Source organism: Anastrepha obliqua, chromosome 5, assembly GCF_027943255.1.
Source record: "Anastrepha obliqua isolate idAnaObli1 chromosome 5, idAnaObli1_1.0, whole genome shotgun sequence".
Taxonomy (NCBI): Eukaryota; Metazoa; Arthropoda; class Insecta; order Diptera; family Tephritidae; genus Anastrepha; species Anastrepha obliqua.
Genome location: NC_072896.1, coordinates 60,771,080 through 60,786,360, shown reverse-complemented (window position 1 = coordinate 60,786,360; position 15,281 = coordinate 60,771,080). Strand labels below are relative to the sequence as shown.

Below are 15,281 nucleotides of genomic sequence, written 5' to 3'. Positions count from 1 at the left end.
ATTTTACTCCCGTCAGTGAAGCTTCGTGTGTATGCGGGAGTAAATTTATGCGGTTAGGAGCGTGGATGTGTGTGTACGAGGAAATGAATCATGTGCTTGCGAAAAATGGATGCAAAAAATGTTATGGATAAAAAGCTAAAATTTTATAAAAAATGACACCGAATGAATTTGAATGACAAGGGAGCAAAAAGTCAAATCACGCAGGCTTGTGGCTTCGGCAAAATTAAATTCAATTTTGAACGGCTGCGAGGAAAGTATTTTGCTTTGCTTTAATAAAGTGAATATAAATAATAATAGTGTGCACATTTTAACTATATACATATGTACGAGTATATGTACTACAATGTAAGAACTTGCATTCAGATCTCAAGCTTAAATTGCCCAATCGCGATTATGAAACGTTTGATAGTGGAATACTAACAAAATAAACGCCAAATTAAGCAATTAGAATTAATATTCCACTTTAGTTGGGCTGAGTAACGCACAAAAATAACCCTCAGTGCTATGCAAATTTTATGTGCTCCCAAATCCGCTTAAGCTCATAAAATTTTAATTTTTTTACCTTTGCCTATTTCGCATTTTCATTTGGGTTTTGTGGCTGCATTCTGTGCCTAATTTTCCGTCCTGCCACAGCTCTGCTGGGAAACTCTTAACAGCCTTCCTCTTCTGGCAACTGCCAACTGAATGATCAACCACAAACGAAAGTAAAGTTGTCGCGGTGATAAACATTTAATTTAGTGTTACCAAGTTTCCCACTAACATTTTTAGTTTTTTATATTTGGTTTAACTGTATATAACTACGCGTATATACAAACATACATATCTTTTTATATATAAACAACCACATCTCTTCTTTTTGTTTCCCATAACTTTTTCATAAAATTTTAAATAATTGTTCACTTTGTTTGTTGCTGTTGTTTTTCGATTTTTTTCAGGCTGCTGTTTTGTGACATTTTACACTCGTCGCGCTGCCTTAAAAGCCCAAGATGCCCTGCACAATGTGAAAACCTTAAATGGGGTAAGTTAATAAATCAAAAAAAGCTTTACCCTCTTTTTGTTGTTTATTACTTTCCTCGGGGTGTTTACAAACTAAATTTAAAGATTTTTCTTAGTATGTTAATTAATTAGGAGATAATTTTCAATAAATACACACCTCTTTTCCTAATTTATAAAGAGTCTGTTTGTCCATTAGATTGATTTCAAAACAATTCAACAGGCTTATTAATTTGTAAAATAAAAACATTTTTATGAAATGGCCGAAAGAGCGATATTGGGGTGAAACCTCTTTTAACAGTTTAATTTTGGCCTTGATTCTGCATATTTTGATTTATTTTATTTATTTATTAATCAACGAACAGGATGCGTACAGACTATGAGATAGATAGAGATGCAAGCAAAGGTCTTATGAAAAGTGTCTTATGAGTAACTTTTTAAAAGTAGACCTATATTATAACAACCGAAAATCTGTGAGGAAACATTAAAATTAATTTGATTGAGCCACAAATATCAACGAGAAAACTCATCGACAACAGAACACGCCTACACTCTAAGATTAATTAGTAAGCAATGAGAGGGATAGCGCGGAATGGGGCCAGCGAATTTCATCGAGCGGAAATCAAAGCGCACAAAAGTTCTCTGAACAAACTCTAGTCCATTAATATAGACCGCGTATTTTAACCTGGACCGAACTAAGACGAGTACAACAGTTTAAGAAAACGAAGGACTGGATTTGTTAAACTACTAAAAAGAACAATTGCGTTTTGGGGTAAGAACAGCTACACTTACATATATAATGAGAAAGCCTAGCATTTTCATTTTCCAATCTTGTAAACATTCTTTCTATTGCATGTGGCTGTGCTAAGGTCTTGTTAACCCTTTCGCGAGCAAACAGGCACGGAAATATAGGGGCAGGACGGCATTCCTCGCCATTAATTATTGCTAAAAAATATGGCAAACCTGCAACTCCCCCGCCAAACGGTTTCCTAATATTTGTGTCGCAATAAGTCTTAATTGTTTCAAATGGGAGCGTGTCATTATTCTGTATTACAAAATTCTGGATGACAAAATTCTGTAAATTGCAAAAAAATTCTGCTTTTTAAAATTCTGCTTTTTTAAAATTCTGCTTTTTAAAATTCTGCTTTCTAAAACTCTGCTTTTTCAAAATTCTGCATGTTTAATGCGAAAAATTCTGCTGTATTCAAGTTTTGTGATTTTCGTCATACAAGAAGTAACAAAATAAACATTTAATTCATAAATATACATATAGGTATGTTTAAGCGATAACAATATTTTAGTTTAGCCAATTACAATATTTTTTGCAATTCTTTTTAAATATGTAGTGTGACTTAATTAATTTCTTTTTTTAATAATTCTTCGCAGCTGTTCGTTTTTTTTTAGAAGAGTTCTACGCAAAAATACTGTGGATTGCGTAGCCGGAGTTGGACTGATGAGGGTTATTTTTTTAAAGCGTGGCCGAAGGCCACCTACGCGAAAAGAAGTTCTACGCAAAAATACTGTGGATTCTATCGAAACTGAAGAAAAAATTATTATTATTATTTTTTATTTAATATCTCGAATAATAATAATAATAAATTAAATAATTACATTACCTCTTTAACATTGTTTACATAGTATTTTAATACAGAATTTTGAAAGCAGAATTTTAGAAAGCAGAATTTTGTTTCTAGAATTTTGTACAGACAGAATTTCGACACCAACCCGTTTCAAATCTATGTATGCATTATAGAAAAGAAGTTACTTTAGGCAAGCTCGAGAATGTTTTGACTCATAGCAGCAAGACGGCGTACTACGCCAGTTTTCAGTTCATTCATTATATCCGAAGATATAGCAAGTGCCCCATCGAAACGTTATACCAAGAACTATTGTCCGCAAAAGGGTTAAAGGAGAATAATTCCGGAGGTAAGCGCCTCATTCAAAAGCTTTATTGGAGTGGGTTTGGGGTTCAGAAATTAAAAAAACTGCACATGCGATGTGTAAGCACGTTGCAATGCATTCGCTCCTCTGACTCTGTCTGACCCTTAAAATACTTTGCCAATACAAATCTATTATATTCATGGCTTAATACGTATTTAAATAATTGAATAAATATTGCGGCCGTCTAGTTGACAAGTGCCAAATACAAGTATGATTAACGTGCGACGCCTTTGGCAAAATTATAAATCTTCTGATAGGGTGATTAATTTTGCGCCACCTTGTACTAAGCATTTATTGGAAGGAAAACAAAACAATACATTCATCATCAATTTGCATTTTTGCGTTGGTATAAAAAACTTGCAAAATTAAATCCGAGGAGAAACCAAAACAGGTTCCAAAGCCATTGATCTGTGCCGAAATAATACACTGCCGGATGTGTGTTCAAAATTTATTAGTTACTCTAGTAACCCTTCAAATAACAACTTGTGAGAATAAAAGATCATTTACACCACCTTGTCGACTCAAAACGTAATTAGGAAGTATGACGTCACAAGAGTTGTTGATTTGGGCAGCACATCTTTATATATATTGAATGGATATCTATGTTTGTTTTGAAGTTTTTCTCCCTTTTAATTAACAAATTATGGCAAGAAAGCCTAGAAATATTAACTTATTTTATACTTATTAATACAATTAGCGCTTACACTCTTATTTTGGTGTATGGGCGAGCTCCGCCTTCTATTTTTGGCGTGCGTCTTTTGTTGCCGACACCGAACTGCAGTCCGGGGTTTCCAACCCATGCACTAAACTATTCGGCTGCGGTGGCCGAAAAATTTTGATTTTTATGGCAAAATCAAACACCGCGGGAGACTTTAGATCAGATCCTATCTAGAAAAAGAGGTCATCAAATCTTGATCGAACTTAAATTAATTAGGTATGAGCCCTGAGAGTTTGTAGCTACATTATCAAAACGCCACATAAGGACACTTTTGGCAAAAGAGACATATATTTAGGGTCGATAAATTCCAAAGCGTTAACTTCCTAGTAAAAAAATTTAAATTAGACGGTGATGATGGCTGCCACCACTATCACTTATGATATGGCCAGCCTTTGGAAATGCTGATAACCCTCCGATTTACTTTTATACCAGTCAACCCAAATGCGGACATGTGCGTTAGTCTGCGGAATGACCAGAATTTACGAAGAATTTTATTTAGTTTTGGGGTGCAAGTAATTATGAGCTATTATTTGCCGGCAACGAGGTTACAAAACATTTTGGAATACAGAAAGCGAAATTAGCAGTCATCGTGAATGCCTACTAGCAATTGAATCTTATTTACTAGACTTAGATGCCCAATTAGTGGCAACGGAATGGAGTCTGTTAAATCAATCTAGCAGCTAAAGCTATCCTGAAAGACTCCAGAAGATCGAATTTAATTTTACATTATGTCATAGTTTCAAATTTTGTTCCAAATTTAGAGGTATAATAGGCTTGTTTTCAACTTATATTTAATACTTTCGTTATATTAAATATTTTCGTTGCTATCCTTTTCGCATTTGTGCAAGTTTGAGAATTAAATTGACACTGTTATCAATTCAATAACATTTTAATATAAAAAATGTTCCGTATATGAGGTCTAAAATTTTATTTGACTTAAGCGAATGGTGTTGAAAATCTTACAGAAATATGTGGATACACCTTTACCGTATCGAAATCCATTAAGAACTAACTGGAAAAACTTCAAAAATGTGGTGAATAATAGGTTGGGAAGAATTCCGATCAGCCAAATCACTCTCACGGAAAACCTTGAGAGCAGGGTTACAATATTGGATAACACATTCAGTAGGGCTTACAAAACGTCGAGTCCAATTAAATATAGAAAAAAATATGCAGCAATGAGCTCTCGAAATTAAGAGATTAAATTTTAAACTCAGGTACTCAGCAAATAAGTGGCAACTGTACAGAGAAAGTCGGAGACAGTACAAAAAGACAACTAGGGACGCCAATTAGAAGAGCTGGAGAGATTTTTGCTTTTCGATCGAATCTACCAGAGATCCTGCGAGGCTCAGCCGTATCTCGTCCAAAGATCATTCAATGGCTTCTTGGGTCAAGAGGCCAGATGGCATTTGGACATCTATGGCGGAAGAGTCTCTAGAACTTCTCTTAAACACTCATTTTCCGGGATGTAGCGCTCGCGATAGCCATGTTGGGAGAACCGGCGGAGCCGCTATGACCCACAGCATCTTGCCGATGTAATAGTCACAAAAGAGAAGGTTGCATGGGCAATAAAATCATTTTCACCTTTCAAATCTCCAGACCCTGACGGGACTTTTCCCAAGATGTTACAGGATACTCTTGATAATATTCTACCATGGCTAATGGAAATTTTCTAAGCTTGTGTAACCCTAGGTTATATTTCAAATATTTGGAAACCTGTTAGAGTTGTCTTCATACCAAAGGTAGGCAGAAGGGGACATGAATCAGCGAAGAACTTTAGGCCAATTAGTCTGCCGTCCTTCCTTTTAAAAACATTCATTTGAACGGCCTTTAGACATACACATTAGAAGCTCACTGGATAGCTCTAATATATCAATGGCATAACATGCTTCCCTCAAAGGTAACTCGACGGAGACTCAGCTTCACGAGGTAATCCAAACAATAGAGGGGTCTCTAGCAAGCAAACAGTAGACAATGGTAACTTTTCTTGACATAGAAGGCGTATTTAATAACATTAGCACTGATGCTATCCAACGCTAATATGGGTAATATTAACATAACTAAGAGTAAGTGTTATTAGTAAAATCTTAATAAAACTTAATGGAAGTGGGTCCCTTATGATGATGATGTGTTGCCAATGGCATCAGGACTGTGTCCCAGTACGATCAGTGGGTTCATTCAAAGGGCGCTAGGCGAGTTTAACTCTTACAAGTTACATGCTGTGGCCTAAGTTTAAATGCGCGTAAACCAGAACTTATGCTATTTACGACCAGATATAAGGTACCAATCTTTCCCTACCAAATATTAACGGGCAAACCCTCTCACTTTCACCCAGTGCAAAGTGCTTAGGAGTAATTTTGGACTCCAAACTTAGCTGGAAATTAAACGTCGAAATACGGCTAAGAAAAGCAGAAATTGCTTTATATGTGTGTAAATGTATGCTTGGAAGAAGATGGGGTCTTCAACCCAAGTATACATTATGGTTGTATAAGGCGGTTATACGACCAATTTTAATGTATGGCTCGGTGGTTTGGTGGAAAGCTCTAGAAAGAGAATACAACATCAAATTACTTGGCAGAATACAAAGATCAGCCTGTGCAATAGCGTTCGGTGCAATCAGATAATGTCCTAGGGAGGCCCTCAACGCACTGACACACGTTATTCCAATAGACCTACTAATTAAGAAGACATCAACCATCAATGGATTTAGGCTAAATGAAGCAGGGCGCTGGAAAGAAAAAACGTATGCTGATACCAGTCTATTATTGCGACAAACTCAGTTAACCTGAGTGAGGACTAACTACATCGTCTCGACGGTAACAATCAATAGGAATTTTGCCACTCTCTTTTCATTTAAGGAGGAATGGAATAAGGGATTCTCACTAAACAAGTTCGACACTACAGTCTATACAGATGGCTCTAAAATGGATTGTGGTGTTGGAGCTGGTATATATTCTCATAGACTTAAAAATGGAAAAATCGGAGACGCACAATGCCTGAAGTGTCTTCCAGACGGAAGTTTTTGCAATTGGGGAAGCTTGTAGGCTACTAATCGCAGATTTCTTTTTCAAGGGCAATATCGCTATTCTTTCGGAAGCCTTCAATCAAGGCACTGGATTCGCCTACAACAACCTCTAAATTGGTGCAACAAAGCAGGACTAGCCTTACCACCTTGAGCGAAAATCATAAAGTTAATTAATCTGCGTCCCGGGACATAGGATCATTGAAGGTAATGAAAATGCAGATGAACTGGCAAGAAGGGGATCTGCCATGAATAAGGGTCTTGCAGAATCGGTATTCACACCATTAGGTGCAACCAAGAGTGTAGTTTCCGTAAAATACCTCCGAATCGCGGATTGTAGAAGGAGAGACCAGACGAAATGCAAAATTAGCAGAACATTATGGCCCACCTTAAGCAATCATCAACATTGATAAACATGAAACGACGGGACGCTTGGAGACTGACGGCAGTCATAACTGACTTTTGGTCTGTGGGAGAACAATCAGCCAAAGTGGGCGTCCCACACATACTGTCACAGTTGCAAACAACCAGAGAGAAATGAAACAATCTTCCATTTCCTCTTCGAATGCCCTGCCCTATGTTGTTAACCCTGGGCAAACCGCTGTTCGAGAGTCTTGAACAGCTGTCTGGCTTAGATGTCGACAACCCAATAAGGTTCTTAAACCGTACAGACTGGATATAGTCCTGCTGTAAATAACCGTTAAACAAGTTGGTAACGAGGATGTGGCAACAAAATGGTGCGGGAGCGTTAGTTGGATTTTGGAAGAATCACCACTTCAACCAACCAACCATGTATAAATAGAATGCCGATCCAGTTTTTCAAAACTGATTTTGATTTCACTTAATTTACGTACTTATATATTATAACTTCCAAACAGTAGTCCTCATATTGTGTTTGTCTTCTAAGCTCTGACTGCAAATTTAATAGTTTTACCATTAGCAACGCTATCTCATTAAAATAAACTATTATAAAGAACACCAAAGCATATCATAATATTAGAAGCAGTATTGTTTTGTGGGGTAAATACTACTGTGTCCAAAAAATAAGGTGACATTTGATTTTAAACTGCGCGCTTTGAAGGATTAGGAGAATTCTTTTTTTTTTTAGGTTGGTAGTACTGTGAGTGACATCTATGTCAAATTTCATGTGAAATATTCATTTACTGTTTGAGATACGCGTCGTTTTGTGAGCTGCTAAAAGTGAGTTTCTCGTTTTTTGCAATGTCGAAATTTGTTGAGCAAAGAATTTGCATTAAATTTTGTTTGCGGAATCAATTTTCGGATACGTTGAGGATGGTGCAGAAAGCCTTTGGTGATGAGGCTATGTCTAAAAAAAATGTTTACAAGTGGTATAGTGAGTTCCAAGCCGGTCGTGAACGTGTCGAAGACGAAGAGCGTCCTGGGCGACCATCAACCTCAACTGACGAAGCTCACGTCCAACAAATCAAAGATTTGGTGTTGAAAAACCGTCGATTAACGATTAGAGACCTTGCTGATGATGTTGGCATATCGAAAGGCTCAGTCAATACCATTTTGAAGGATGTTTTGGGCCTCAAGCGCGTCAAATCTCGACTGGTACCGAAAACATTGAATTTTTTGGACTCGTAATTCGTGATCATTTCATCAAAAACTCAACCCATATCGTTCCGCAACCACCGTATTCACCTGATCTGGCACCGTGCGACTTCTGGCTGTTCAGCAGGCTCAAAAGACCGCTCCGGGGACACCGTTTTGACACGATAGAGGAGATTCAAGCCGCAACGAAGACGGAACTGAAGGCCATCCCGGAAAGTGACTACAACCAGTGTTTCGAAAATTGGAAAAAACGTTGGCATAAGTGCATTGTGTCGGGAGGGGATTACTTTGAAGGGGATGAAATTGATTTGGAAGAATAAATAAAGAATTTTCAAAATAAATACAATGTCACCTTATTTTTTGGACACAGTAGTATATATGTATTTGCAGTGGATAAGATAGCGAGCTTGATTTATTAGAGTGACCATCCCAAACATTTTACTGAAACAACTCGCTCTGTGGTGTGCGCGAGAGAAGAAGTGAACAAGTGAGTTGGCCAAAGTCATTGTCGTGGTAGCCGGGGTATTTGCTGAGGGATGAAAAACGGAAATGGTGGTGGCCAGCTACAATAAAAAATGTATTCACTCTTTAAAATTTACTTGAATACACGGCTTTGACCATCAGACCAACCTTCGGTCGTTGCACACCCAATGAGTATCCCCCCTGAATTGGTGTCAGAGTGCGTATACTACACCTGATGTTGTTGTTCAAATAGCAGTGTGATATATACATGAATGTGTATTTACATTTACGGCTGATGAATTGGAATTTATGGCATGCTATTCTGGTGCAAATAGCTCAGACATATATGTATTTTAGAATGGAGATCTCACTGCAGGTACGCCAAATAATTGCTGCACTTTCAAGTGCCACTCATTTATGTGTAAATAAGGAGAAAAAATTCTTTTTTAAAGTTGTTACGGTTAATCCGCTCTGAAATAATTTATAAAAACCAATGGTATTTCCATGCTGCGTAAGGACTCTGTATAATTTAGAAGTTTATTCAATCAAAAAACCTTCACGTTAAATACCGAAGTCTTTAAGGTTTGATACTTACAGCAAGCATGTCCTGCGCTTTGTGAAGTTTCGATGAAGGAGACATTTATAAGCTTATTGGGACCCTATTCTCTGATGGTTTAATAAAGTAGTTCTGCACCAGATTTTCTGATATTTGCATGAATGTAAGGACTTTGAAATGGAGTTGCAACTCCGTCCGCAAAGTGGATACCTTTTTGTCCCAAATAATTTCTTGCTAAAACATTTCAAATTTTTGTTTTTAAACTTCCCGATAGTATCTCTAGTCTTGACGATATTATTACTAAATTCAAAAAAATATAGTTTTTTTTGTTCATTACCCCCATGATATCTTTATTTCGATTTAATTGGTTTCGTTAAAAAAAGGTTTTTTGATTGTTTTATTATTATTATTTTTTTTTTGTTTGTGAGAACATGGACAGAGAATTTTATACAAATTTGAAGCGTGAAAGTATAAAGGTACGTCTCGTAGACGTACGAAACTTACTCTGAAAAATCAACCACCTCTGAAAATATATAAATATCGACTGAGATAAATGCAAATCAAAAATTAAAACGATTATACTACTGTGGGCAAAAAGTAAGGTTAATTTATTTGTCAAATTTCGCGGGATTAAAATTTTGCTTTAGTTATTTTTTTCATGAGTTGGCAGCACTGTTAATAATATCTGGGCCAACGTTCATGTGAATGTCATTATCAGTAATATGTATATTTACGCTTGTGTTCACCAAACGACCAAGAGTGCATTTTTCGATTTTTACAATGTCTGATTTGATTGAGCAGAGAAGTGCCATCAAATTTTGTTTGCGGAACGAAATTTCGGCTGCGGAAACGTTTGGCATGTTGCAGAAGGCATTTGGTGATTCGACCATGTCGCAGAAAAATGTTTATAAGTGGTACAAAGACTTCAAAGAGGGTCGAGAACATGTTGATGACTTGGAGCGCTCCGGACGACCATCGAGGTCAACAGATGACCAACACGTCAATAAAGTGAAGGAGTTAGTGCTCAAAAATCGTCGATTGACTTTTAAAGATCTTACTGATATGATCGGAATATCAGAAGGATCTGTGAAAACCATTTTGAAAGACCATTTGGGCCTACGAAAAGTCAAATCTCGTTTGGTACCGAAAACTCTCAATTTCTTCGCGTTGATGTGTGTGAAACAATGCTTTCAGACTATCAGGACAAGCTTAAATGCATCATTACGGGAGATGAGACTTGGATTTATGCTTACGACCCTGAAACAACCGACCAATCAAGCGAATATCGTGCTAAAGGCGAGGCCAGACAGAAAAGAGCACGTCAAAGTCGTTCAAAAATAAAGGACAGTTTTCTTCGATTTTCGTGGTGTGGTGCACTATGAATTCCTTCCACCTGGCCAAATTGTTAATAAGGAATATTATTTGAGCGTTATTCGTGGTTTACGTGAAGCAATTCGTCTAAAAGGACCAGAATTATGGGCCAACAACTCTTGGTTTTTGCATCACGATAATGCACCGTCTCACACTGCACTCGTTCTTCGTGACCATTTCGCCAAAAATTCCACGCATATCGTTCCGCAACCACCGTATTCGCCTGATTTGGCTCCGTGTGACTTCTGGCTATTGCCAAAGCTCAAGGAACCACTCCGGGGAACGCGTTATATACTGGCTATACTGGAAATGGACTATTTGGCATGTTTCGGGGATTGGAAAATCGTTGGCATAAGTGTATTTCATCGAGAGGGGATTATTTTGAAGGGGATGAAATTGATTTACAAGAATAAATAAAGATTTTTCATTTTACAATCAAATTCCCCTTACTTTTTGCCCACAGTAGTATGTACCTATATCTCCCTACCGTACGTTATGAAACCAGGGTTAATGTCGTTTTTAAATCATTATATTCTCCTGGTTGCTAGAAAATGTTACATTTAATTAGTTTTCATTAAACTCGCTAAATATTTGCTTTTTTTATCACTTCTAGCACAAGGGCCATTATCAGATATATTGGTAATTTTAGATATTTAGTGCTCCTTCAAAGTGAGTAGGCGTCTCTTTTATCACTGGAGATATTAGACAGAAATCGGTTGCAGATGTTTTGATGCCTTATTAAGGTTTGATTTGGCGGCATCTGAACGCGTTCGTTCCAATTTCGCCGTAAATAGCTTTCTTTTTTAGATAAAAATAGTTTCACTTCTTTGAAACCTTGTATGTGTTGCTCCAAGCAGCTTGTTATAAATAAAAATTAATGTTTGTCTGTATGTCCTCGATGAACTCAAAAACTTTTGGACCGATTATTATAAAAATTGGTATATATATGTACATTTCACGGAGAAGGTTTGTAGAATATGCTTATTGCTGCGACTCGCCACCAGGTGGCGCTGCAGACTAGCAACTTCTGCCCCGTCACAATAAGCATAAAACAAAATCAATAAAAAAAATTTTGAATGAATTGAATATTTGTGTACTGATTTTTCTTTAAATTCCTTTTAGTTGTTGGCGTAGCAACGCGAGCCGGGTACAGCTAGTTGTTCATAAATATATCAAACATGAACCGAAATCATCGTTGAAATTCATAGAATCGGAGTTGAATATCTCCAAAACATCGATTTATCGTATTTTAACTGATCATTTGGGCTTAAAAAAGGTCTGTGCACGTTTCATTCCGCACAAATCAACATTCAAAAAACATTGTAACTGGTGATAAAACGTGGTGTTTCCCACATGAACATGAAACTTAGCGTTAAAGTGCCGAATAGGATAGAATAGTTTGGATAAGTCAAAAATCAAGTCGATGCGTATTTGTTTTTACGATTCTAAGGGAATTTTAAACAAGGAGTTCGCGCTAACAGGCCACCGTCAATGCAATTTTCTATCCTGGCGTTTTGAAGCGTTTGTTGCATCGCATTCGTCGAATTTCTCCTGAATACCGCGAATGAGGAAGCTGGCGTTTATGGCATGATAATGCACCATCTCATCGATCCACTTTTGTGACTGACTTTTTGACTAGAAATCGAATTTTAACCATCAATCAGTCACCGTATTCGCCTGATATGGCTTCCTGTGACTTCTACCTATTCGGAAAATTGCATTTGGTCATGAAAGGAAATCGTTTTGCGTCTGTAGAGGCCATCCAAACGACTTGTACCGACATCCTGAAGGACATTGCGGTCAATGACCTGTAGCACTCTTTCGAAAAGCTTTTAGATCTCGCAAAACAGTGTATCGAGGCCAGAGGGGACTATTTTGAATAAATTAGCTCTAAGTTATCAGAACAAAGCTCTTATCGTTTCAATTTGAGCTCAGTCTTGTTTATTTTGGTTTTCACCTTGTAGATACTCGATTTTGGATTGGTATTGCCTGCTTTGATACATTCGGATTCAGGTGATACTGATTCAGTTGACTCATCAGCCTTTCGCTTTTTGATAAAACGTCGATGATCTCCTACTTTACGGGCCAAAATGTAGCTCTGATTTTTGAAATGCTTCATACTTTATTTTCGAGAGTAAGATTTGTAAGTGCTTGTAACTTGAATAACTGTGTATCACAAAGCAAAATTGATGATTTTGTACATTTTTATTCTAAAACTTTGGTATAATAGTTTATTTAGTCGTACAAATAGACTTTGCCAAGAAGAAAATATTCAAAAAATAAATAACAAACTGACATCTGAAAATGAAACGTATGCAAAAATTGTATGCGAATTTATCGGCATTTCCAGAAATGTCTTCGTCGGAAGAAAAATCAAGCTCTTTGGCGATTTCCTTTTGTACGTACTATGCAGGTTCCTGGGTGCAAAGTGCATAGCGTCACGTCGCTGCACACGAATGACTACGTAATTTGCATACAACCAACTCTCGACACGAGCACATGCCGGAAATGCTGAAACGCAGCATGGCATGCGCGTGTGACTCATGCATACATACATCTATATGTGTTTGCTATTCCATTGTACACGTATGTATGTAAAAAAGGGCGTTTGACTTTTGTAGCTGTGGCAGTTTTGCTGTGGCAGCAAATTTAAATCTTTACTGCTGATGATGACGGCTCTGCTGAGTCATATGTATTTGTAATAACGATACCTTTTTTCCATCATTTCTATCATAACTTCGAGTATGCACTTGTGTGCTACATATCTACACATACATTTGTATATAACATACTACTGGTATATATAGTGAATGCAGAGTTATTTTAAAGTTTGTTCCTAGGATGTTTTCCAATCCTATTTCGGCTTTCATTTCACAATATATTTCTAAACTAAAAGAACATAAGTTGTTAACGGAACTTAATGATTTACCACCAAAATGCATAAAGGAAAATTGAATTTAATACTTCCAGTCAGTACGTCTATTAGATACCATCATAGATATATTCACAATGCTGACTGTGGGGGTCTATCTAGACGAACAAAAGTCATACTCTAGTATCTCGTCTTGTCCAGCTTTTTATGTTGCTCAGAATTATTGGGTATATTATGTCAAGATTTAAAGGTGCTAAAAGGATCAAAAAGCCTACTAATGTACAGTCCGCCTAATACACGAAGAAGCGCGACCGCCATAACTTTGAAACTATTTGACCAATTCGATTCTATCAAACTGCACTTAAATTAATATTTATTATACGCAACATTTTACGAGCGGACACCGTAGCTGAATGGGTTGGTGCGTGACTACCATTCGGAATTCAGAATGAACGTAGGTTCGAAAGGTTCGGTGAAAGACCGAAATGAAGAAAAGGATTTTTCTTATAGTGGTCGCCCCTTGGTAGGCAGTGGCAAACCTCCGAGTGTATTTCTGCCATGAAAAAGCTCCTCATAAAAAAAATATCTGCCGTTCGAAGTCGGCTTGAAACTGTAGGTCCCTCCATTTGTGGAACAACAAGACGCACGCCACAAATAGGAAGAAGAGCTCGGCCAAACACCCAGAAAGGGGGTACGCGCCTATTATATATAAAGCGTTTTTCAATAGGTGCGCTTCAACTTTTTTCCGATAGGGAGGGCGAACGACGCAATATTTTTTATTTTTCGCTTGTCATTTGTAAACTTCATTAGTATACATTTCATCATGGAATGCTAACACTTGAGCAACGATTGCAAATCGTGCAAATTTTTTATGAAAATAATCGTTCTGTTGCTGCTACTTTAAGAGCATTACGGCCATTTTACGGTCCATTTAACAATCCTTCAGTTCAAGAAGATGCAAATGTGTCGCTCAAACGACGTTCTCAACAATTGGGCCTTTCTGTGTCGTCATTGTGGCGAATTTTGCGAAAACATCTTGGCCTACATCCGTACAAGAGCAAGCTGACACAAGAACTGAAGCCGTTTGACCATTTGAAGCGACGTCGATTCGTAAATTGGGCTGAAGATCAACTCGAAAATGATCCAGATTTTTTCCAAAAAATCATCTTCAGTGATGAAGCTCACTTTTGGCTCAATGGCTTTGTCAACAAGCAAAATATGCGTTACTGGGCAGAAAGCAATCCACACGTGATTCATGAGGCACCGTTGCATCCAGAAAAAATCACTGTTTGGTGCGGTTTACATGCCGGCGGCGTAATTGGCCCATATTTTTTCGTTGACGAGAACGATCGCCACGTTACTGTGAATGGATATCGATACCGCGACATGATTAACGATTATTTTTGGCCGCAATTGAATGGTATGGACTTAGACGATATGTGGTTTCAACAGGACGGGGCCACAAGCCACACAGCACACGCTACAATTGATTTGTTGAGGAGTAAGTTCGATGAGCGCATTATTTCCAGAAATGGACCGCTCGAATGGCCGCCGCGTTCGTGTGATTTGACGCCTCTAGACTATTTTCTTTGGGGTTATGTGAAGTCATTGGTCTACAGTAACAAGCCGGCGACGATTTGTGAGCTCAGAGCCAATATTGAACGCGAAATTGCTGGAATCTCGGCCGATTTATGCAAAAGAGTGGTCGAAAATTGGGTTCAACGATTGGGCTTCGTAAAACGTGCACGCGGTGGTCATGCAAAACAAATCG

The 15,281-nt window shown here is 37.6% G+C and overlaps 1 protein-coding gene across 4 annotated transcripts in view; it reads left to right on the top strand.

Moving 5' to 3' along the window:
- LOC129249464 (CUGBP Elav-like family member 2) overlaps positions 1-15,281 on the top strand; it is a 205,847-nt gene that overhangs the window by 102,951 nt on the left and 87,615 nt on the right. For all 4 annotated transcript variants that reach the window (XM_054889292.1, XM_054889293.1, XM_054889295.1 and 1 more), the window contains one exon: positions 936-1,018. In XM_054889292.1, the coding sequence (XP_054745267.1) occupies positions 936-1,018 (83 nt within the window). The remainder of the gene's footprint in view (positions 1-935; positions 1,019-15,281) is intronic.